The sequence below is a fragment of the Eretmochelys imbricata genome, chromosome 10 (genome assembly GCF_965152235.1).
Source record: "Eretmochelys imbricata isolate rEreImb1 chromosome 10, rEreImb1.hap1, whole genome shotgun sequence".
Classification (NCBI taxonomy): Eukaryota; Metazoa; Chordata; order Testudines; family Cheloniidae; genus Eretmochelys; species Eretmochelys imbricata.
Window position 1 is genome coordinate 7251684 of NC_135581.1, and position 24408 is coordinate 7276091.

A 24408-nucleotide genomic window follows, 5' to 3' on the forward strand; every position below is an offset into this window, starting at 1 on the left:
ACGACGGGGGCGGGGAACGATTCATGTCCACCAAAAAGGACCTTTCCAAGTCTAGATTCTAGCACAGCACCAGAGCGGATGAATTCTTCTTTGCACGTATGATACTGTTTGTTCAGGGATCTAGAAAGTACTCCTTTGTAGAGGAGATAAGTAATATTCTCTCCTTTCCTCCCCACATATGGGTATACAAACCCAGAGATTAAGGGCCCAATATTCAGAAGTGCTGAGTACCAGCGACTTCAACTGAAGAGCATTTATTCCCTTAGGCTCCCTGAAGCAGTACGAGCCTAAGCAACTCATTGTAGACAACACAGCAAGTCAGCAGCCTAGCTGGGATCAGAACTGAAGTGTACCCCGCCAAAAAATCCCACACAGTCAAGTGATGCTTTCTGCTTTTATTCAATTAAATGCAGCATTCTATACAAGAAAAAAAAAACGAAATCCATGAAATTCCAAACCCTGACAGTGAAGAACTAAATTCTTCCTAAGAATCAACTAGAATTAAAAGATTCCCCCCATGGTACTGTACATAAAATAATCTCTGCCCCATTTACAGCGTTCCACACAGTACTTCTTTTGTATCTCAAACTTCAGAACTGTACAACTTTGTTACAAACAACGCTTTCCTATGAAAAAATTACAGAAAAAAATATTGCCACTTTTTATTTATTTGTAACAAAAAGTTAGAATCTTTTTTTAAAAAAAGAAAATTTAAGTCAGCCAGAACTCTGTTAAGAGCGTGAGTGTGGGGGGAGGAAGGGGGAGAAATGAGAGAAGGGGTACTGTGGTGCTTGTCAGAGCATCAGATTAGCATTCCCTTTTGGTCTCAAAAAGGGAAACTGCATTTGGCATATAAAACTACATATCACTAGAGGTGGGTCCAAGCCACAGAGTTCGGGTCCTGCTCTGAACTTCCCCCAAATTTCAGGGCTGTTTGGAACTGGGGGTTTTGGTTTAGACCCATCTCCAGTGAGCACTGCTATCAAAAAGTCTCATACTAACAACATTAAAAACCAAGAAATAGAGCTCTTCCCTTTCCCTGCACAGGAACCCTGGAAAAGAGTTTGAGAACTTGAAGAAACAAAAGATTACGCCTGCGTGTGCGTGAGAGAGAATGTTACAGTAGAAGCTCCCTGATCGATTAACTCAGAAGCGTGCATGTCAGTTGCCAAAATATCAACTCATAGGCAAACCTTCAAGATGAACCAAGCCTTTGGATTACAGCTCGTGTGTGCCACAACTCAATTTATTTACAACAGCTGGATTAGAATTTAGCAGGTGGTAAAAGCCAGATGTGCCAACCCACATCTTCCGACCATTGTGTAATTTACCTAGATGCTGTTAAGTGGAACTGCTGAGGTTGCCAGATGCTTAAGAAGCAAAGCAATGTTCTGCCTAGAGCATCAAACTTAAGAAGGAATCTAAAGAAATCCCTGTGCTAACACTTCTCTTCTGTTACTAGCAAACCTTTTCACACTCTTCCTATGGACACACCAAGCCCATGCAATGGGCTCAGAGTTTTGATTCCACCACTAGAACAGATTCATTTCAGCTACATATAGCCACATGTAGCAAAAATAAAAATTCCTCCCCAGCCTTTGTTTGCAGAGAAACAAAAAGCATCGACTTTCCTTAGGTAATAAAAATGCTGTCATGGTCGAGGTTTGGGGGTGTTTTGGGGGGTAATTTTACTGTGTCTTTGATTTAGATGATAGTTTAATGAATTCTGCATACTACATGCAGCTTTACAGAGAGGAATTTGGACAACATTACTGTACCAGACTAGGAAAGATTTTAAAGCCAAGTTGGTCAAGTCTGTGAATAAGGCCTTGTTAGAAGTCACCTGGCTCTATCTTCCGTTTCTGAGCAGCTGGTAATGACCCAAGTTCCACCCCCCCGACCCCAGAGATGAAAAGAGGTGGGACCGGGGCAGCTATTAACCAAACCGGAGTTGCCAGAACTCGCCTCACATCTGGACATTCTCAAGGTTAGGAGAGTGAATGCAAGTCTGATGTGGGACATGCAAGCAGCCCCATAGGCCACCGCAAGCCAGCTACAGAGTACATGTGGGTGTCACTAACACCTTGAGCCATTGTTCCATCAAATAAAATACAGCAGACATTTAAATCTGTGTGAAAATGTAAATTCTCCATTTTTTTAAATTCAAGGTTTCACTTTGAGTGATGATCAGTGCAAAAAGTTAAAAAACATGTATCTACAGATATACATACGTGTGTCTATATAAAATATCTGTACAACTGGGGAGGATGGCCTGTCAATACACAGGGTGACATCTGCCCTAAAGAGAAAGATGCCTTGAGTCCAATTAGTTGTGCCCCAATCTCTCCATGCATCAATGTTGCAGTCAGTTAAACACACCACACCAAACAAACCCACAACCAGACTTTGAGACCAACGCTAAAAGGCTTTCCTGACCAACTGAGCAAAACCTGTAGAACTGAACAAACAGCAATGATGGAAAACAGGAAAAAGTTGCACTGAAGAATACAAAAATAAATCTGAAGTAAAGGTACCTGTTGTCTACACAGAATGCATAAGAGAGTCAGAATGAGGTGTCATTTGTACCATGTTAGAGGAGAGACCTCTATTACATAATGCATTAGTCGGTCTTGAGCTCCTTTAAGACAAATCCAGTACCTCATTCCCATCTGGGTCACACAGCAAACCTTGCTCTATCAAGTGCTGATTTGGGAGCCACTAATATCACATCACAAAAGAGGCACAATTGCAACCAACTTCATTTTAAGTTGAGGAGCCAGAACACAGTATCCTTACTGCAGAGGTAGACTTAACGTAGCGTGTTGGGGGGGGGGGGGGGGGAGCACTGCATATCATAAGAGGACTGTCACAGGAAAGAGGAAATAGAGGCACAGATCACTATGGTTTCTGCTATTTATCCAGCCAGAGCTACGTTTAAGCGAATCAGAATGCTACTATTTAAAAGAATGATGTACTCAGCACAGCACCCTAGAAGCACACAGGGCATTTTAGCAGCATTTAAAGTGTGAATCCAAGAGTGTTCTAATTAAAACCATTCCTCAGCCTCCTGCTAGAAGTCACCATCTTAAAACAGTGACATTCACAAGGCCAGCAATAGATAGACAAGACTGCAGCAGATCCAGCATGAGAAACTGAAAGGGAAGAGTTTTTCCTTTCTGATTGTTAAGCTGGTCTTGGAACTGGATTGCTATTCTCATCAACAAGCAAGGAGACAGAGCAATAGCAGGTCTAATTTAAACAGCTTATTTTCAAATGCAATTTACATTTTAAAGACAGCCAGAAGCATGAACTTTTAGAACTCTGGGCAGAGGTGGAGCTTTTTCTTTTTTTTTTTTTTTTTTTAAAAAGGGCTGGCGAAAGACTATTCTCAACTTTGAGCGATGCCAACTGAAGTTCTTAACCAGGAAAAAAAACAACCTGCCACAAAAAGACAGCCCTAGGTCTAGTAATCCTTATGCAGATAAAACTTCTACTGAAGGCTGTAGTAGTTTTGTTTGCATTGTGACCAATGGTGGATCTAGTTTTAAATAGTCTCAGCATTCAAGAGGAACCACCTGTACATTTTGTGGTAGGAGAACCACACCTGAAGTCAGATGGTTAGTAAACATGCGAGATTTCCAACAAACAGGACACGAGGGAACAATGCTTGGTTTCCGGACTGAAAACTCCTCATGACAGCACCAAACATGTTTCAAAATATATTAGATCTTTTTATTGTAAAGTACATAGACCATAGCTAGTGTTCAAGACACAATACCAAAGAAAACTACCAAAAAAAAGTTTAGGGAAGGTAAAGCTGTAAAAAAGAAAAAAATTTAAAAATAAAGACCAATATTTGCAATTGCTGACATTTGGATTCAAGGAATCAAATGAAGGAGAGAATGTTAATGTTTATTTATTAAAATTAGGGTACTAAATAAGTTATTAGACCCCAAACTTTGACAACTCATTGAGGCTTCAAGCCAGGATAATGCAGACTGAATGTGAAAAGATGATCAGAAAAACATATTAGAATATCTAAATTCTCCTATTAACTCCTTGGACTCTAGGAATCTTATTCTCAGCACTTTAAGTAGTTGGTCAAGAGGCTCACAGCACCGGAATTCCTAGTGTCTCTCAGTAAATAGAAGAGGGACACAGACCAGTTGTGATACTTGTTGAGGCTAGGAACAGACAGTGCTATGCAAGATAAATGGGAGGCATCTGACACCTAAGCAGAGGGTTCCTGCCTCAAAAGGCCAACCCCCCCAGACATCCCCAAGTCTTCTGGTTCTACTGGGGCGACAATATCACACTTCTGCTATGCATCAGCACATCTTTGTGGCTGAGAAGTCTGAGGTTCTTCAAGCTGCTGCAATGCTCTGAAGCATCCTCCAATAGGGTACTCCAGAGATAACATAGTCTGGATCCTTTTCCTCCTGAACCAAGAAGGGAGAGATCCACTTCCACCAAGATGCCAGCCAGCATAAAGACAGCCCTTCCCAGGGTGCTGCCAAGTCACATTCCCTCACAAGTGCGATCTGCTAGCCCTACACATTGTTCTGGCTATTCTCTAGCTCTGAGAAGGAAAAAACATGTATCCATAACACACACACACACTTTCAGACTCAAAGGCCTAGGGGGCCAATACGGATCTCAGTCCCGTAGCTTTACAGGCCTCAATAAAGCCAGCTAAAACACTTATCCAGAGATTAAAAAAAACAAAACAAAACCAAACACACACCCAAACACAATATACTTCTGAACAATTGTAATGATGCTGTTCGCGAGAAGCGTCAAGTGGATGGAGCAACTTCAAGTCCAACATTCCTCCCTCCTTCAAACAAGCCTATTCTCTCCTCGAGGAGCCCCTCAAAACCACCACTGATGTGAGAAAGAGCTTATGTATGGCCTTTGCAGAGAGGATACACCCTCTAGTCAGCAGTGCAGAAAACAAGATGCTTGCAAGCCCAAACTAGCTGAGGGAGAAGTGGAGGGAAGCATAGGGCATTAAAAACTGTTACTAAAGTGCAACAAATATCCTAAATACTTTGTAATCGATTGCAGTAAGAGGTGCCTGCAAAGCTTCAAAACTTCCAGTTGCTGCAGGACACCTTTAAAAACAAAAAACCCAAACTATGTAATAGCAGACGTAGGAAATTTAGGAGCCCTTTGGTGTAGCATGGAGTATGAGGCCGCTACAAAGAGTTTCAACTCTTGGGGTCAAACAAGATATTTAGAACATTTTAAAAAGAAACTCAGTTAAACAAAGCAAAGGAAAAATTAATTTCTTAAATCTTCAGTAACGAAACAGTTAACTTTTTGGTGTTTTCAAGAACACAGACCAGGCAGCCTGGTGCAGCATGAACAATATCCACTGCATGAGGGAGGGGATGCCAATCTGACACACCCCTTCGGAAACTCCAGGTGGCACCTTACACATTCCACCAATATTTACGCCTCAGAATAACTCCATTCATAAAAACAAATAGCCAGATCCTTCCCAGTTACTCTTCAGCCTGAAAGGAAACAACAAAACTGAAGCTAGATGAGAAATTGCCAGGGTGGGGAGGAGAGGGGAGGGAAGGGAGAGGGAGTTTTCATAGACTGGAGGCCAATCTCTTCAGCTTTGAGACTCTGGAAAGCTCATGCCTCAATGTCGCCTCATTTTAACTTTGCGGGCTGGACTTCCATCCTCCTCCTCCTCGTCATAATCCTCTGTATACTCGTAAGACCTTCGCCAATAGTTCTCAGAGCTGAAGTTGCTCCGTCTCCTATGTTTTGGTAAGAGGACTGAGCGCCTGTTCTCCTCCTTATCCATTTCTAAAATCCGCGGCCTGAGGAAAAGAAGAGAAACATTTGGAGCAGACAGCCAGTTGAGAATTTAAGAGATGTCTCAGACTAGCTGTGTTATTTAAGCTACAGTCTCTTGAATATTTTGACCAAATGGACCACGTGGGCGATCGGACTTCCAACGCTGCATTATTCCTACAAGTACAGAACTCCTGTGGAGTCTAACACGGGCAAAGCAGCAGACTATAAAGCCACGTGAATGCCGAGGGGAGCATTTTGCCTGTAGTGATGCCTGTTTTCTGAATCTACATCACAAGTTATTACAAGGCTCTTTATTTACTCTTGTCCTACACTGAAGCTGTTAAACTACAAGAGAAATTACCAAATTATGCAACCACTCTGCCATTCCTTCTTAGGTGTAGCTGACTGTACCAATCATTACCCCTTTTATGGGAGATTCCCTTCGTGATAAGCATAGGTAAAGAATGTCAGCATTAAGGGCATGATCTCTTTTAAGTCAATGGGATTTTTGCCATGGTTTTTAATAGGAGCAGGACTCCCTATTCCTTTGCTCTTTTAGGAGCTAGTTTACTGTTCCATGAGGGTTGTTTTTGTGGGGCAAGGTTTCTTGCTCGCTCTCTCTCTCTCTCCACCCTCCTCCCCACCCCCGAAGCATCTGGTACTGGCCACTGTCAATGGCAAAATACTAGACTACATGGTCCAATCATCTGATCCGGTACAGCAATAGCTATTGTCCTCATAACAAATGCATCATGTTGACATCCATGGATAATGCATGTACTATACTAGAGTCTTTTAGGCTACATAAGGGAAAGGCCCATTTGATTTTAGAAGATGCAAACAGTGATGGACAGAAGTGACAGAGTAAGAATGTAACCTTCAGGTTAAGGAGAAAACCTCCCCATGACCACCCATGTTGTACTGACATAGCAACTCCTGTGGTTCTATAAAACTGTTCTTTCTGTATGATCAATTGCATTTATGTTGTACATTTACTCCACACTAGTTTGCAGTACCATTAGAGGTCACACTACATTTGTAGATGTGTTTCTCTTCTTGGCTATGCTCATACAGTTAGTCTGGGACTTGAGTGGGATGTTACACAAATAAGACTCCCCTCAAATGACTGGCTGCAGCATGGGCTTGGACCTCGCTGTAGTCAAGCCATGAAACCAGGCCAATCTTTTGGTTTTACATGATGTTGAGAAGAAGTCTTAACCCTTGCTAAGGCTCAGAGACACCCCGGGTACCAGGAATACTGGTTAGACTTTACATGGGGCATCTGATTCTGCACCACCATTGAAGTGTGCCAACATTTTTTCCCTTTTCTTCTATTATAGGAGTTATCACTCCTGGCTAGAAACCATTCTATAGGCCAAATGCATCACTGTTGTCACAGGTGAAAACTCATTATGGACAGGATTCCATAAACACACTCTAAAAGACTGGCTCAGCTTCTGGCACTGCTAGACTAACTGGACCACTTCCAGGAAGGAGTCAGTGTCCAAATCCCTCTTGAAACCAAATCCTGCAAGAGTTCACCAAGAGTTTGGGTATGCAAGAAATGCAGGATTGGGCCCACAGCAGGTATGAGAAACATCACGAATTAAATACCCCCTCCCCCACTCTTCCCTGTCAGTGAAATTTTATCCTTTTGAAAATTCATTTCATTGTACATAATAGCTTGGCAATAAAGGTCAAAATTAGCTGCAGGGAAACTTTATTGTTCTGAATGAGTGCACTATCAAGAGGAAGCTGAATCTATTGCTTCTCAATCCTGCCAACCATTTGACAAGAAATAAAACAAACAGCTTAAAATCCAAAGTCAGCTTTAAGCTTACAGGTCTGGCTCTAAAAAAAAAAAAAAAGCCATTTAGATTAAACAGACCTATATTGCCTAGAAAGCATGTGTGGAGTAAGCAACCCTGACGCAGGAAAAGGGAGAAAACTTAAGCAGAACTTTAATGCACAAGGAAAAAAAAAAAAGCCAGACTAAATAGGACAGAGGTTAAGTTGTTACACAATAGCATTATAGGAATGATGCTGCATTATCTTTGCAAGAATCACACCAAGGCCTATGAAAGGGGCTGTTCTAGCAACTGTGATTACTACCAGGCTGATTGGTGGATGGGTGGCATTTACCACTGTTTTGCAACATGCCACGAAACTTTGCAGTTCACTGAGACCAGAAGCACTGGAGCCAGATCACCACTTTCACAAACTATCATCCTACCTGTGAGCAGCATCAGGGTCTGCTTTGCGATGCGACCGCTTTGGTTTCAGGATCTGGTCCCTGTTGCTTCCTGATAGACGGTCAGAGGTGTAACCTGGTGGCAACACAGAGCTACTCAGCGATTTTGTTTCCAATCGAGGAGCATCTAGTCTTGTTCTGTGAATGTTAAAAGACAAGTGTTTCCAAAGAGCGCTGACACATCAAAGTAGCTATTCTATCTAGTCAAACTGAAGTAGATTCCCTGATCCAGGCCCACCAGCAAGGTTAAGTGACAAGCAGGACAAAAATTGCAATCCTCCCCTTCAAACTCCCACTTCCCTATTCAAAAAAGTTTGCACGGGATCTAGTACAGTGTCTGATATATTGGCCTATATTAACTCAACTATTAATTCTGAGGGTTAATGACTGTTCAGCAACTTAAAACCCTGGATAAAGTATCTAGAAGTGATGAAGCAAAATTCCCATACTGCAGTGCCTAGCACCACCACTGTACTCTCCCTGCATATCTAGCTCTCTTGGTGGGACCAGGAGAGCAAACCTGCACAAATCAACAGAGTTTTGCTGGAGATTTTCTGACTAACTCAACAAAAATATCCAATTGTCATCAGGTGAAGGTCTGGAAGGGAGTCCAAGCAAGCAAGCTGCAACATGGTATCTCAACTAAAATATTCAAGCTCTAGTCCACACTATAAGGGAACCACGCTAATAGTTACATCAATGTGCAATAGGGTCTGGCAAGCACAGTTCAGCTAAAACAGAACAATTCTGTCCAACAGCACTGTTTGCTCAGACACAACTGTAGCTGGCTCAGTGTTTGTGTCTAGGAAACAGAGCTAGCAGAAGCTATCCTACAGAACACTCAATAGTACAGATTCTTAATGTAGTTGCATCACGGCTATGCACAGACACAAGCTTTTGGCTTCAGCAGTACATAGTTTCAAACATGGACCCAAGCCCTAGCACTGAAAGGATGCAAGACGGCTACAGATTCCTGCTGCTTCTTAATATTATTTTACAATGTGCATCTCCCATAAGGGAAGTTTGCTAAAAATCAGGTCATGGGCTTGGGTTGTAAGAAAGGGGAAAATGAGCTTTGACATTATTCTTGAACCTAAGTTTTGCAAGCTTGATTTGGACAGGGTATGGAAAAAAACTTCAGATCCTTTCAAACTCCAATTACAAGTTGTTTGCAGCTGCAGAGCAAACGGTCCTCTCCACCAACCCTCACCAGCTTACTCTTTGCTGCACGTATAATGTGTTGAGACACGAATAAGGCATGTCCATACAGAGTATGCAGATTTGCCAGCTGCACTGTACACAGGAAGTAGGTTTTTGTCAGACTAATAAGAGTCCAGTTTACCTGCCAGTATCCTACTGGAATTCAGATCCAAATCAGTAAGTGAGAATTCTGAACTAATCCTAGTTAGAACACTGAATGCAGAAACGATGGCAGGTCCTATGCTGAACCAGTTTATTACCATTCCAACACTACTCACAAATATGCCAAATACAACACAAGTGGTCTGCTTCTGATTAATGAATGCTATAATCAGTGTTCTGACAGCCACCGTAAGCTTGGCAACAGAACCTCCGGTTTTCCTCACCCCCCAAGCACTTCATGATGGCTCACACAAAAATGACTTTATGAAAGTCAATTTTTGCAGGGGGAATAAAGCTTCTGAGGGTGTGGGACAATATAGCCACCCCCTAACGTTAATGAACTAAAAAAAACCAAAACATTTTGCACAGAAATTGAGACTTGCATTTCCAATCATATTTAAAGTTTTAACTGGATTACAAGAGAGCATAAAAATCTTGGCTTGAGCCCTCTGAGTTTTTAGGTCTTTTAAAATGTAGCTAGGCAGCAGAGGACACTAAAAAGGACAGACACACACAGGCAAGTAAATTATACAAAACTAATGTTGTTTAACATCGGTTCCTTCTAATGTATCGTACGGGTACAATATGCAAGAAGTATTACAAAGAGCTTGAACTGTCATTTGAAAGTTACTTCCAAATCCTTTTTGAGCAGGTCTCATTAGGTTGCACTAACACACTGTTTATTTCCCAGGTTAGAGCTATGCTTAAAAAAAATAAAAAAGGGTACGAGTTTTTTAAATTTAGGAGTTTTAGCCCCCGAGGGCCTCCAACCTCTTAAGCTGAAGATAAATTCCAGCCCTTTCTGGTGCTGTTGCAGCCCTGCACTCAAGTACACAGGGAACACTGCAAATATCATTATGTTCTAACTGCACTGAAGCATTTATGACCTACTTGGTAATCATGCTGCTCTCAAAATATTCCACAAAACTGATCAAATGTCAGAGCATTTCTCCAATACACATACTTTTGTTCTACACTCCCTGCCAAATAAGTACAGAGCATCTAGAGCTTCATACAGAGAACGTATTCAGGAACAAAGACTCAAGCCCAAAAGTTTTGCCAGTTGGGCCCTTCACCACATGGCTTGATATACTAGTTCCTAACTATACCAAAGTCTAAAGCTAAGCACCCATGCCATATCTTGGTGAGAATCAGATTCTCTGGCTACCCAAGCAGACCCTACAGAAAGGACGTGCTTTATGACATCAATATTATGCTAGCGACAGACTACCTAAAGGGGAAGTAGCTATTTTCCTGGTTGCATAACACACTATTTAAATATGCAACAGTCACGTGATACAGGACGTGATAAACTTCACCATAGCAATCCGCACTATGGAATGCGAGTGTTTACAAAGGGTCACTGCAGTCCTGCCGCGTATGGATGCGGACCAGGTTCGACAAGGAGCAGATGTTTTAGCATTACAATGGATATGCAACAGCTAAATAAGCTGTAGTGTGCAATGTCCATAATGTACCCTTTTGCAAAGTGGTATATATGCATTTTAGGGATCAGGCCTGGTAGGTGCTATAAAGACTCTGGGAAAAGGGGGATTCCACTCTGTCTAAAAGGAAGGATATAACAGCATCCTTCACCACATCAGGCAGTCAAGTAGCTATCAGAATCTTACTCAGTAAAGGCATAGAAGTTCATTGTGCTCTCTCCTGCCCTAACCTTGAGTGAGGCAGAGTGTAGGATGCTCAGATACACAAGAGCATTCAATTTTAGTGACAAAAAAACAAGCTCTAGAGGCATTGTTATGCAAGCATTCCCAACACAGTTCTGCCAAGAAATGTAAATCCCTGCACTCCTAGGCCTCTTCTAGTATAGACTAGTGCACTGGTTTAATATCCAGTTCAAATATATTTAAACTGCAGTGTAAAAAAAAAACCCAACCCCCGCCCCCCCAAAAAACCCCCAAACCATCCTTTGTTTAAGCTGCACTATCTAGTTATTGAACTAAACAAAAACATAAGCAAGAGATAAAAACACTTCAAGCATGTCTCCATTATAGGTTTCTCCCAGTTTAGCTAGTTTAAATCTATTTAGTTAACCCAATGCTCTTCTCCAGCACAGACAAATCACCAGCCACTCTCGAAGAGAGGATATCGGGCTAGAGGACCACTGGCCTGATCCAGTATGGCCACTTATGTTCTGAAGTCTGGAAGGCCCATTTCTCCCATAACCCTGCCAATGCACCTCAATCCTGCCCCACAGTACCCCCGTGCCCCTTCAAATATTTCAACAGCTACAGAAATTTGTGAGAGCACCCCTAGTGGCACTAGTCCATATTGGCTTTGCTTCTCTCTGGCAGCAGATACTCTCACCCTGGCTGGTTTCAACTGCAGCAGCCTTCTGATTCCTATTAGGATCGCTTTGTCATGTTTATGTACAATACATTATAATTAAATACACAATAGCTTCTCTCTCTTTACTTCATAGATTCCAGGACCAGAAGGGACCACTGTGATCTTGTTTTGTCAGCTGCTCCTAATTCAGCTTGTGGAGACACAGGGCAGAGGTGTGATTCTGCCTCACTAATGTCTCAGGGCTGCTGCCTTTCCTGGTCTCATTTCATGGCTTCTCTCTAACCAGATGTCCGAGTCTTCACTTTGCCCCTGAGTTGATCTAACTGGCACTGTGCCACATCTTCCATGAGGCTAGGTTTCCTTGAAACCAGCTAAGCTGCTTGAAAGCTCAGAGAATCTGGAGCCAGATTTCTGAGAACTAGCCTCACTCCTGCCTGGGCTGCAATTCCAGCAGTCTGCCATTGTGTCTACTTCCTTCTCGGTTTCCAGTACTTTAAGCCAGAAGGGCTCCGTTGGTTTGCATGGTTTGCACGTTTCTCGTAAGGGGATTTGTTGACAGTGGAATTACTAGTTGGACACCCCCTGGAAGGAATGACCCCACAACGAGTTTTAAAAGCAGCGGCTGCCATGTATTTTCAAGTTTCAGAGGGTAGCTGTTTTTGCTGAAACAGACTAATACAATGAGGAGTCTTGTGGCACCTTAAAAACTAAAAAAATTAGCATATAAGCTTTCGTGGGCTTAGGCAAACTGGTTGAAGCTAAGGCTGAAATTAGGCTTACTAGCCTGTAACTGCCAGGATCACCTTAGAGCTTTTTTTAAAATCAGCATACCATTAGCTACCCTTCAGTCATCTGGTACAGAGGCAGATTCTAGTGATAGGTTACATACCACAGTTGTTAGTTCGGCAATTTCATATTTGAGTTCCTTCAGATCTCTTGGGTAAATACCATCTGGTTCTGGTGACTTATTAATATTTAATCTATCAATTTGTTCCAATAACTCCTCTACCAACACCTCAATCGGGGAAAGTTCCTCAGATCTGTCACTTAAAAATAATGGCTCAGGTGTGGGAACCTCCCTCACATTCCATGCAAAGAATTAATTTAACTTCTCCATTACTGAAACTTTAAAGCTACAGGGACAAACACTGGCCAGAATAATGCCATCTATTGAATAACATGGTGTTATAAGATAGTGTCATGGGTGATGAGAAAATGTACAGGGCACTACTTCACACTGCCAATCCCTAAAGATCCATTTATAGGCCTAGTTCTGTAATCCATGTGTCTCAGACATCAGCATTTTTATTTCCCTGTTGGAAATGAGTCATCCTCCTCCCAGAGGAAAAGAATTTCTCTGCCTTATGAAAGATGCCCCTACAGAAATTGATATGGACAATATCTACTTGAAGGGACCATGTCAGGTCATTCAGTACTTAGAGATCACGTAAACAGGCCTTAAATTGAGGCCAAAAATTTAGGTTTTTACAAGGCTGGCTTTATTTTTTAAAAATGAGGCAGCCAAGGAAAGACAGCAGTTTGGATGTGAACGTACCCTCCACAGTGTTTTCAAACATTACAAAAAATACGCTTTTGAAGGAGTCAGAAAATGAACCGAAAAATTTACAGTAACAGAGAAGAGGTCAGAACCAGGCAGTCTATTTTCATTGTTCAAAACTAGTGTAGTAAATAATCAGATATTTAAGATTTAAAATGTTGAATAATCTAGTGTTTTATAACAAATGATTTACCACCTGATACTGTCCCTTTAAAAATGTTCTGAAATGATAGAGTGCTAGGGTATCAACTTTTTTCTTTCTTCCTTTATCACCCAAAATGCTTTAACACTTACTTTCGAAGGATGATGACAGCTCTCCTCTCCTTGATGTCCTGTGGTCGAATGCAGTGCGTAATTTCGTCAGCTGCATATCCACTGTAAAAACAAAACAAAACAAAAAAACAAAAAAACAAGAGCTATGAGCAGGCTGATAAGCAAATGATTCCCAGTTTCAGAGAATCAAGCACTGGGTAGCCTACCTACTCTAACTTTCATGGTGCAGTTCCTAAACTTCACACGGTTCTACAAACAAACTAAAGCAAAAATTACATAAGGCTGATAATATTAAAGTTCAGGAAGGCTGGTCCTGGTCATTTTCTGCCACAGTGTGTAAGTACACATCAAAAGAAAATTATTTATGAATCTATGGCTCGTGTTAAGTGACAATTAAAGTGTGACCGCAGCGTGTAAAGTCAGCAACCTCATTTAGTGAAGTATGATCAGGAGAATTTAAATGAGCAACATAATACCACCACATTACCAAGAGGGATATTCCCATGTAATTCCCTCCATAGAAAGCCATCTCAATTATAATGGAGATAAACGCGGGCAAGCTGTAGACAAGTGCTACTGATTACTGGAAGATCCTATTCTCCCTTTTGAGTTTCCCTTAAGTGTTGTGGCTTTGGGATCACAGGTGAATTTTTAGCCTGATGAAAAGCAGAGCGGCAAGGAGTCAGAGAACAAGTGCCCTTGCGCTAGAAAGACTACCTTTCTATTTCCCCAACAAGTTCAGATACTTCCCTGCATTCCACAACCACTCCCTGCTCAGCTGCCCCAAGCAAGCAACATAGACTGCCCTCCTATGTAACCACAGAGAGATTCTACTGCTGTAGTTATCAAGGCCCAGTCAGAGAAGCATGCATGAAGATGATTTAGCTAGACTTGTATCTTTAGACTAATTTCTGTAAAACAAGCTACTGTCCTAAGAGGTACATACTATGGGTATTCAGAAGCATTTGAGATGTATTGTTGGCGCTATCAAATAGTACAGGTATCAACATTCTCTTTAGAATTCTGTTCTTATGGTTGCCTTTTTGTTGAAAAGTATAGTTTTGAGTTCAGTGCAATCAGCAAGGTTTGTAGTTTGAGGTTTCCCTGAGCAGGGCCACACTTTATGTTAATATGGATGATTGCAGGCAACATCTGCTTAGACAAATTACCTTGTAAGAATTTCTGGAAATAAAACCATTCTTATGATGTTAACTGAAGGTAAGAAACAAACCCAACTCAGATTGGGAGGGAAGGGAACACACCATGCCAATGCTTCTCCCGCTTGGTTTCTTCTAGAGCATTCTGGAGGAACAGACTGAATCCCCTTCCCAGCCCAGAGTGCCCCACGCCCGAATGTGACTTAAGAGGGCATTTCTGGCAAGATAAAAGCCTTTCAGAATGTTCTAAAATAGATGGCAGGGGCTTTCAAGGATTCAAAGGATTTCTAAGGGGTCTTGAGAACACAGTGTAGAGATCAGAGTGGGGCACTACATGCACTGGATCTGGTTCAGGAGAAAACACTACAGAATCAGTGTGTCCAGGATTAAAAAAAAAAAAGCAGAATCACACATTTGTGAATTCACCTCTTTAATACTTATGGGCCTCTCCCCCATCTCCTCTTTAAAGCTTAATACAGACAGCTTGCACTTATAGTATAAATGCAGCAAGTTTGAGCTTGGCCAGCAAGGTTAGCGTTAATGATTTCATGCTGGATAACAGGGAGGAGCTAAAATGTAACATTCTGCAGTGCATCCACATCATTCCATAATTGAGTGATTCTATAAGAGGCTTCTATTTTCGTTTTCTTTTTAGAAATCTGTGCTCTCATTTCCCAAGTGCTTAGAGATTGGGTGGGATGACACTGCATACCCTCCCCAAAGCAAAGCTCTAACACTATGCCTTCCTCATTGCAAAGTCCGGTAGTCACCAGTAAGCATTCTAAAATTTCATGGCCTGTCTCAGTGGGCTGTAGGTTACTCAAGCAGGTCTATCCAGAGAAGACTAGATGGCACAGGACAGCCCCTTCTACATGCATGGAGTTACCCAGTAGATGAGACTGTAATTCTCCCCCAACCTCCCCAAAAGAGAGTGCTACCTTTCACTCCTTCCAAGATACAGCTTCTATTGTTTCTAGGACTGAGATAAATTCTGGAGAGAAGATCAGTGTGTTTTATTCAGGTGTATCACAAAGAATTAAGAAGTGTTATGCAAGTGGGCTTATTACAGGGCTCTATTATGTTTCAATATCTTTGCTTCAAGCTCCAGTGAATCAATTAAGCTCAGATCACCCACATTAGTGTTCATCTTAATAGAACCCTAATAATGCCTTTAACTTAAGAGAAGAAGCCAATTTCTAAACGGGAACACTCCATAAGATGTCAAACAGGCTGCATGTTCTGATTATTTGCTGGGCAGGAACCTATTTCACAGAGGAGTTTAATGCCAACTTGAAACTAATAGGACTCATGGCCAATGTTCCCTCTAATTTTTGATGGGCCGTGTGCGCAAAAAATTTCTTCTGTGCAAACTGTTGTGCTTCTGTGCAAGTTTTTGTGCGCATGGTGTTTTGCCGTGTGCACAGCGTTTAGGATCTGTGTGCACGTGCACACCTTAGAGGGAACAGTGTTCATGGCCACAGACAGGCACCAAGTATTGGTGCAAAGATTATAAACCTAGATATTCTGTCTCCCTGCTTCAAGAGGCATGTGCCAAGAAGACGGCAGCAATAAGTACCCAAAGCTGGTCAGCCCAAGCTCTACACAGACTGAAATAAAAGTTATATTTGAAATGGCAAAAGAGAATACTCTGTCACTCCATTCTGAATATGATCATCAGGGTGAGACCTGACAAAACAAAGTCACTTTCTGTTTTGCCAAGGTCAGTCAGCTACATCCCTGAGCCTCCCAACATCATTACTACTGAAGCTGTAAAGCAAACATTCATTCCTCATCATATCTTTGTGAGAACATCTGAATTCTATTCTTGGTTCTTCTGAAGGCTTCCTCTGGGACTTTGGTCAAATCCCTTAACCTCTGTTTACACATCTGTAAAATGATGTTAATACCTACCTCATAGGGGTGAAGAGAGGCTTAATTTATTGTCTGAAGTGATTTGAGATTCTCAGCTACACCATCTAGTATAAGAAGTTTCATCCTAATTTTTTAGGCAGGGAAACTGAGGCACTGCCTGGTTAAGTGAATTGCCCATGGCTGGCAACTCAGTCTCATTCCTTGTCTAGAGGGCATAACAGAGTCACTCACCCCAACAGGGAAATGCTCCTAATGGAGTTGCACTCAGACACCGCCCTTCCTTATCAAAGGAGTTGCTGCTGAGCAATGAGGTACTCATCTCTGCCGGAGCGGAGCATATTCCCTACACACTGCTCCAACCTCAACCCCCTGCTGGGAAGAAAGACATAGGCGGTGTACCTGATACTGCCAGTGCAAATCACCAGCGTACTAGACAAGGTGCGTTTGAAGATGCCAGCATATTTGGACAATCTCAGAAGTGCTTTGCATGTTACCCCATCACCATATCTAGAGATTTCAAATCAGTGGTAATTGGGTTTAAGGCTTCAGCCTATTTTCAGTGATCAGTGGTTTTGAAGGAGCCCTCCCTCACTGACTCAGCTGATTGGACTCTACTGGTTGAAGCAGAGCTTGAAAAATCCACATGCCTACTCACCACTGACATAACGTTTCCTCTGATAAGGGGATCTACACCAATTTCTGAAGTTTAAGCTCTCTTTTAAAAATAAATTTCTAGCCTGAACAACTAAGGATTTCTTGCAACTACAAGGAAAGCAGGTTCATCCCGAGTCTGCAGCCAGCTCTAGTGCCTATGCTATTTAGAGCCTTGCCCAGCAGCAGGAGAGTGAAACTAACATCTTGTCAGTTTCAGAACTGGTCAGCAAGAAGTGGAGCATATATGGAGGAGGAGAGCCCAAAGAATGACATGGGGAAGGCAAGAGCATTAGAGATCTTCCCCTCATAGCAGCCAGGAGGCGCCAGGGATCAAGAGTAGAAAGCAAGCCCCCCTCTCCTTTCCAGCATCCAGATGGGGACTGGGTGGGGGTCATCATTACCCTAAGATTGATACAAGAGATGTAGTTCCGCTACCCCAGCAAAGTTCAGAGATAACACCTAACTCCAGCTGCTGGACTTCTCATGTGGGCATTGCTCATGAAGCTCACGAGTGTCCACCCCGCCTCACACATCTCTTGTTAACGATCTCTCACTATTCCTCTAGTTAATAGCAACCTAATAATAAGTTCTCAAGACCCAAGCTGAAAGATGTATCATTTTTAGCAATAAGGAGAAAGATCTGCCTTTTGCTGAATTTTGTACCCTGCAAAGATCAGCACATTTACGAATAGTCTAATATTCATGCTAATATAGCAGTAGCTATCAAGATATATTGTTAGATATAATGTAGCTCCCAATTTTTTTTTTTTTTGCAGTTTAAGTATTCTCCCCCCCATCAAGACAAATTCTCCTCAGAAAGACTGGGAAACAGTTGTATTCCCACTGCCTCATGCACACTGGTTCTATCCTGCTGGTACTCATCAGATTCCTTTAAAAAGGAGACTCTAATATTGCTGAGTCAGTAGTCAACAGCATCACCTTCACAACTCTAGCCTATAAAGAGAGGCATTGAAATTAAAGGTACATAGTATTTACACCAAGCTTGATTTAGTCTTCCTAGTGGGAAAAGAAATTCAGCTATCAGTTGAAAGTTGGAGAGAAAGAGAGGTTTAAAAAGGTCAACTTTAAACGAGAGAGGAAGTACCATTATACCTCGCAGGTAGGGAGGGATATGACAACACAAGATGGACCCCTTCCCCTGCCCCACAAAAAAAAATAAAAGCCTCCAAAAACTCTACTGCAGAGAGTGATAGAATACTTAGCCAACGGAGCAGAATGAGCAGAAGGGGGAATAGGTGGCTACAAGGTCAGACAATGAAACAACTTAACAGAGAGCTCTGAAAGCCAGGAAGACAGTCAATTTGACTGTTGATATTAGTAGGAACAACACAGTACAGGTGACATGGGGAGGGACAAGGAGAGGTAGAAAAGTGAGTTAAAATGAGAGGGAGAGATGAAGCTTTTTCCCCTAGACTCTTTGACGGTTCTCACATAGATCTAATACATGCAGCCAAAGAAATGCTGTTACACTGGATTCCCAGGAACACAGTCCTGCTGAGAACAGCCACTGACACAGCAATGCTTGAGTCACACAGACATTTTTACAAGCATGTTACTTCTATCCACACAGTTTCTCTGTTTTCAGAGCAACTGCCTTCAGGAACTATTTACTTGGATTTTTCCTCCCTTCCACTTTGGAGAACTGACTCTTCAATATGCCTGAGAGGGTTGGATCTTAGGCATCACCTTCAGTAGGATCTAGAAGACTTGCAAGTCATGTTCATTCTCTCTCTAACCTGGCAACTTTAATAAGTCATTACAACTTTGATCCAGCCTGGATCACAAACCAATCCCTCTGGCAGAATGTCCAGTAAGTGCTAAGTATTTATTAACTGCTGCATTTAAATAGAAATAATCCCTATTTTAAAATATATTTTTACTGGAAACTAATCTCTTATCTTGGATTAAGCAAATGAATTCCAGCAAGGGGTTCATTAACAAAAAAAAAAAATACTCAAAGCACTATTCAGAAATCTTTTGTTTCAGTTCTATGCTTGTCTCACCCACTGAAGTTATTTGTCAGTACAGAGCTGACGTCCTCCAATATGAGGCAATGAAAGTTTTACCATTAACTTAATTGGGAGCAGGAACAGGCCCATATTCTTTCCTTTTACACCTGTCCAGTTAGAATGCTTTGCAGCAATGCAAGATTTACCATTCCAGATCAAACGTCTGATCCATCAAGGCTGGTTATCCTGCCTGTCAGTCTCTAGTACCTTACCTCAGGCCAATATTCACCCACTGGAATAAGCAGGTAGAATTTTGTTAGCTCTCGGAGAGCTGTGCCCACTTACATGTCAATTTTCTATCCCCTCCGATCTGAAAGTCAGCTATCACAAGGGGTACTGGGAGAATTACTTAATGTTTGTGCAGCAGTTTAGAGATAAAAAGCAATGCAAGTGCTCACTATATCTGTTTTTAATGCACCTGGTCAATTGTACAATGTTGTATGTACGTGAGGGGGTAAATTCCTTCCTGACCCCCTACAGCAATAATTTTACAAGCCAAAGCATGAGACTGTGTTACCCACAGACTGCTTTGCGGCTAGCATGCACATTTACTAACTCAGACAACAGAATAGCTAAAATACTTCCCTTTGACAATGTTGAAAAAGTTAGGGGTATTTGACTGTCAAAATGAATTCTGCAGAACTGCCCTTAGCTTCAGGACTATAAAAGTTGATCATAAAATTATGCAGCCCCAGCATCTGACTTCCTCCCTCCAGTGTCACCTAAAAGCCCACCTGCTCCACAAAGCCACATGCCCCAATCCCCACATGCAACTTAACTGGCCGCTACCTGTGCCAGTCTCAACATTCAGTATGTTTCAGAGTAACAGCCGTGTTAGTCTGTATTCGCAAAAAGAAAAGGAGTACTTGTGGCACCTTAGAGACTAACCAATTTATTTGAGCATGAGCTTTCGTGAGCTACAGCTCACTTTATCAGATGAAGTGAGCTGTAGCTCACGAAAGCTCATGCTCAAATAAATTGGTTAGTCTCTAAGGTGCCACAAGTATTCAGTATGTTGTTAGAGAGGCAGCGTGACCCGGGGACAGAGAAAGAGATTAGAAGGTAGGCACTTCCAAGACCCAATCCTGGCTTTACCAGTGACTTGCTGCTTGACCTTGGGCAGGTCATTTGACTTCTATGGCTGTTTCCCTACCTGTAAAAGGTGGGGGGCGAGGGGACAGGACCTTACTGCACCTACCATACAGGGCTGCTGTGCATGCAGTTTATACAGCGCTTGGAAGTTATGAAGTGCTACATGACTTGCACTTGCAAACTATGTTTCACAGGAGATCTCAGAGCATTCTACAGAAAGGCAGCTAAGATTTAATATCCCCACTATACAGATAGTATACAGATAGAGAAAAATGAGGCCAGTCACCTCACCTCTGTTTACAGACACACAGGAAATCAGTGAACAAGTTAACAGAACAGAACCCAGGAGTCCTAGCTTCTAAATCAACTGCTCTACCACCAACACGCTATTGGACAGGGGCTCCATTTTATGTCTTACTGTGTATTCTAACCATAGACAGGAGCGAGCTTCAATCCGCCAATGTTTCATGAACAGATATTCTCACTGAGGCCCCTGCATATGGGCTTGTCTTCCTCCCAAGCCCAGCTGTGTCACTGCCTGCTGCCCAGAGCTGAATCACTGCTCCAGCCAGACCCCCACTGACCATAATGCCTCAGTCCCAAGTTTCCTTCCTTAATCCTCCTACTCAGACAGTGGAAAGCCCTGTATCTAGGATGCTATATAAACAACTCAGGCATGAGTTTTTGCTGATGTTTGGTATTGATAACAAGTTACACAAACAAACTACTCAGGAGTCTCAGTTTAGTCGCTGAAACTCAGAGGCCCTCCACTTAGTTACCTTAGCACAGTGACACTCCCTCTCCTCACTGGCAGGAACAAGACAGGTTCGGAGACTCTGATGGGCTTGAACTGGAACTTACACCCAAAGCAGAGTGCAGAGTCGCTGAAGAAAGACACAGAGACGATGGGTCTCTCAAAGATGTGGATAGGGTCCACATGGGAGACAATGCAGCCACCAGGCTGGTAGTCGTTGATCACCGCACTGTTCACAAAGCCCTCAGGGATCACCCTGTGCTCCACTAGCTTCCGGATCACCAGGTCATGCACCCACTCAGGAATGGCATCCACCTCCCCCTGAGGGTACAGCCTTTCCTGACCAGGGCCTCGTCTCTGCAGCTGGGACCCATACGTGTAGCCCTCCCCAAAGAAATACTTGTTCCGAAGAGGGGCCCTGTCCACCGTATGCTCTTTGTAGAGGCCTTTCTCAGCTCTAGATACCACATCCTCAATCCGGGCTTCAATCTTGGCACACTCGTCTGGGCTGAAGAGACGAAGCTGCCGGATACCACTTTTGACTTTCCGGGCCTCCTCCTCCTCCTTCTGTTGCTGCTGCTCCTCCTCGTAGTCACTGGGCTCAGAGTCAGAGTCCTCATGGTACTTGCGTTTTCGCTCCGCAGCAGCGGCCCCCCCATAGGGGGACTCTGTAGGATCCCGCAGGCTGTTGCCTTTGTAGTTGTCCCGATAAGGCATCATGGACTTCAGCTTCTCTCGCAGGTCTGTGTAGCCACTTCCCGCCATGGTGTGCTTGCAACCCACCTCCTCTATTGATCTCCTCTGTGCACGACTCTTTGGGTTAGAGAGTGGGAAGTGCTGCTGCTATTCATGGCCTCCACCGTCCTGCTGGGATAGTTCCAAAAGGAAGGAGGTACACGGAGTGGATTCTATATTCAAACTTCCACACACAGGGCACCCACCCAACTCTCTCTCCTTTGGTGGGGGTAGGAACCTTTGATACAGGTAGCTCAGCTCCACTCTTCCATAAGGGCCCTGACCCCTTGGAGGGGAGAGGGACGTGCTCCGCTCCAAAACGGGAAGTCCCCCCCCCTTTTTTTTTCCTCTTTTGGGTAGCAAAACAAGAGACGTATCTTGTTCTGCTCTAAACTTCCACGGAGGGTGCCCCCTCTCTCCTTCCTGACACGCGTGTGTGTGAGTGAGAGTGTGAGTGTGTGTGGGGGGGGAGAATAAGGAAGCTCACCTCCGTCTGTGCGAGCAGGCTCTTCTCTGGCTACTGCGTAGGGAAAGGGGAGGAGGAGCCGGGCAGGCAACACAGGGCCAAGCCTCCCCTCTTCTTTCCTAGGGCTTGGGGGGGGGGGGCTAGCTCGGTCCCCCCGCCACTTGCAGGCTGGCGGGGGGGGGCTAGGCAGCTCGGGGCCCCGTGTCTCCCCGGGGCGGGAGCGCGCGGTCCCCCCAGCCGCCGGCTGCCAAACTCACGGGCGGGCCAGCGCGGGAGCGGGGCTCGGCTCCGCGGGGCCACGCGGCCAGCCTCCCTCCAGGCACGGTGAAGCCGCCGCCGGGCCGGGCGAGGCCTCCGGGCCGCCCACGGGCTGTCAGCTGCTGGGCCCCACGCTCTGCGCCGGGAGCCCGCCGCCCATGGGGCTCTTCCTCAGGCGGTGGCGGCGCCTGGCACATGCCCAGCTGCCGCTGCCGCCGCCGCCGCCGCCCCGGCTCCCGGCAGCCCCCGGGCCGCCGCCTCGCTCCCCATCGCAGCAGCCGGAGCGGGGGGAGGGCGGGGGCTCCGACGCGCTCGCAGACGCCGCTCGGACTCCTCGCTACGTCACCAGGCCCCAGCCCGACATTTATAAATAACTCAGGGGCAGCCTCGAGCGCAGTCCGCGCAGTGCGCAGGCGCGGTCCCGGAGCCGGCCGACGGCGCCCTCGTCGACGGCCTCCCCCACCGGCGCATGCGCGCTAGGCCCGGCCGCGTCTTTGCGGCCGGCGCACTTTAGGGCCGCCGCCGCTTGGCAAGGCCATTGGGGCTGTTTGGTCGGGGTGGCCTGGAAGGCGGGTGGGGCCGAGCTGGGCTGAGTGAATGACTGGGGGGGGGAATATCGTTCTGTGAGGGCATCACCGATACCTCAATATCCCCCTCCCCCCGTTACAGTACCACCTATCCTACCTTTTCCCCCGGCTCGATGCTGATTGGGCGAGCTGCTCTGTTGAGGCGGGCCCAAAAGGGAAAATCTCGTTGATTGGTAGTCATGAGATGGGGTCCTTCTTGGGTAGCAAGTTGCGTAGAGCTGTGCGCGGTAGCGGAGGACCCCCTGAGAGGAGTTATTGGGGTGACTGAAGAGGTGCCTGATTAGGTTGGAGTTGAGAGAGGGGCCTAGAAACGAGCTCTTTCCCGGAGAGCAGCAGGGTGGGCGATGGCGGGTAGACGGGAGCCGTCTGGTGGGGATGGGCAAAAAGAATCAGGCAGGACACCCGAGCCCTGGAGCATGTGCTGCGCACTGTACGGCTGCCACATGGCACTGGCAACTCTGCCAGGAGCAAGGGGGGAAATGATGGGGCAGGCCATGCCCCCCGCCCCCGCCCCGGGGATAGGCACCCACGCCACCACCCCCAGGGCACAAGGAATAGGCATGCACTCGAGGGGATTGGTGCCCACCACTGAGGTATGGGTAGCGCCCCCCACCCTTGCCTTGGAGAGAGAGCATGGACTTGGGATCGAGGTAATGACCTTTACAATGCTGGCCTAGGTCAGGGGGAGTCTCTGCACATGTTCATTCTCCTCTCAGCATTGCGGTGCAACACACCTGTGTTACGAAGCGTCAAGCCCTTTGGAGTAGCAAAGAACTTGCTTTTTAAAAAGCCCTGGTAGATTCAAGAGATCCGCTCAGAGCATTGTTATAATATTGCAGCCCCTCTCACGGTGCTTTATCGGGATCATCCGTTTAGAGACTTAGGGGCTGAAGGACGTAAACCTTTGTGCTAACATCTGCGGTAACAGTTGTCGTGAGCCCAGGGGTGTGAACTCTGAAGTAGTTACAAACCCCTGTGCTAGTCTAGGGAACTAGAACAGAAGAAGGCTGATAAGAATTCTAAATAGTTCCCCCACATTGCAAGTGGGTTAGAATGTTAGATTCCAAACGGAAAGTGGCTTTTGGTGACATGCAAGGGTTACAGTTATATAACCTGCACCAGAACATCTGTTATCGCTAGTGTGCTAGTGGAGGAAAGGAAATCAGCTGAACAGAAGCAAAGAGGACAGGAGCTCTCAGTTTCTTGAAGACATCCAGAATGCCACTGACTGTATT

At 44.5% G+C, this 24408-nt stretch overlaps 1 protein-coding gene across 3 annotated transcripts; it reads right to left on the minus strand.

Annotated features, from left to right (window-relative positions):
- Nucleotides 1-380: 380 nt before the first annotated feature.
- Nucleotides 381-22962, minus strand: ALKBH5 (alkB homolog 5, RNA demethylase). 3 transcript variants are annotated; one of them, XM_077829286.1, is made up of 5 exons: nt 22586-22962; nt 21153-21991; nt 13590-13670; nt 8048-8203; nt 381-5837 (listed from the first exon to the last, which is right to left on the minus strand). In XM_077829286.1, the coding sequence occupies exons 2-5, from the start codon at nt 21890-21892 to the stop codon at nt 5654-5656; spliced, it is 1161 nt and encodes a 386-aa protein (XP_077685412.1). In that variant the 5' UTR covers nt 21893-21991; nt 22586-22962; the 3' UTR covers nt 381-5653. The 3 variants fall into 3 exon arrangements, with proteins under 3 accessions (XP_077685412.1, XP_077685410.1, XP_077685411.1); XM_077829284.1 differs by lacking the exon at nt 22586-22962 and adding an exon at nt 22350-22574; XM_077829285.1 differs by lacking the exon at nt 22586-22962 and adding an exon at nt 22350-22574 and having other exon boundaries at nt 21153-21994.
- Nucleotides 22963-24408: the final 1446 nt, after the last annotated feature.

Coding starts and splice junctions, on each gene's coding strand:
- ALKBH5 (XM_077829286.1), bottom strand. CDS start 21,892: ATGGCGGGAAGTGGCTACACAGACCTGCGAGAGAAGCTGAAGTCCATG. Junction 8,204..13,589: donor GCTGTCATCATCCTTCGAAA/GTAAGTGTTAAA, acceptor TAACATTCACAG/AACAAGACTAGATGCTCCTC. Junction 5,838..8,047: donor GACCCTGATGCTGCTCACAG/GTAGGATGATAG, acceptor TCTTTTCCTCAG/GCCGCGGATTTTAGAAATGG.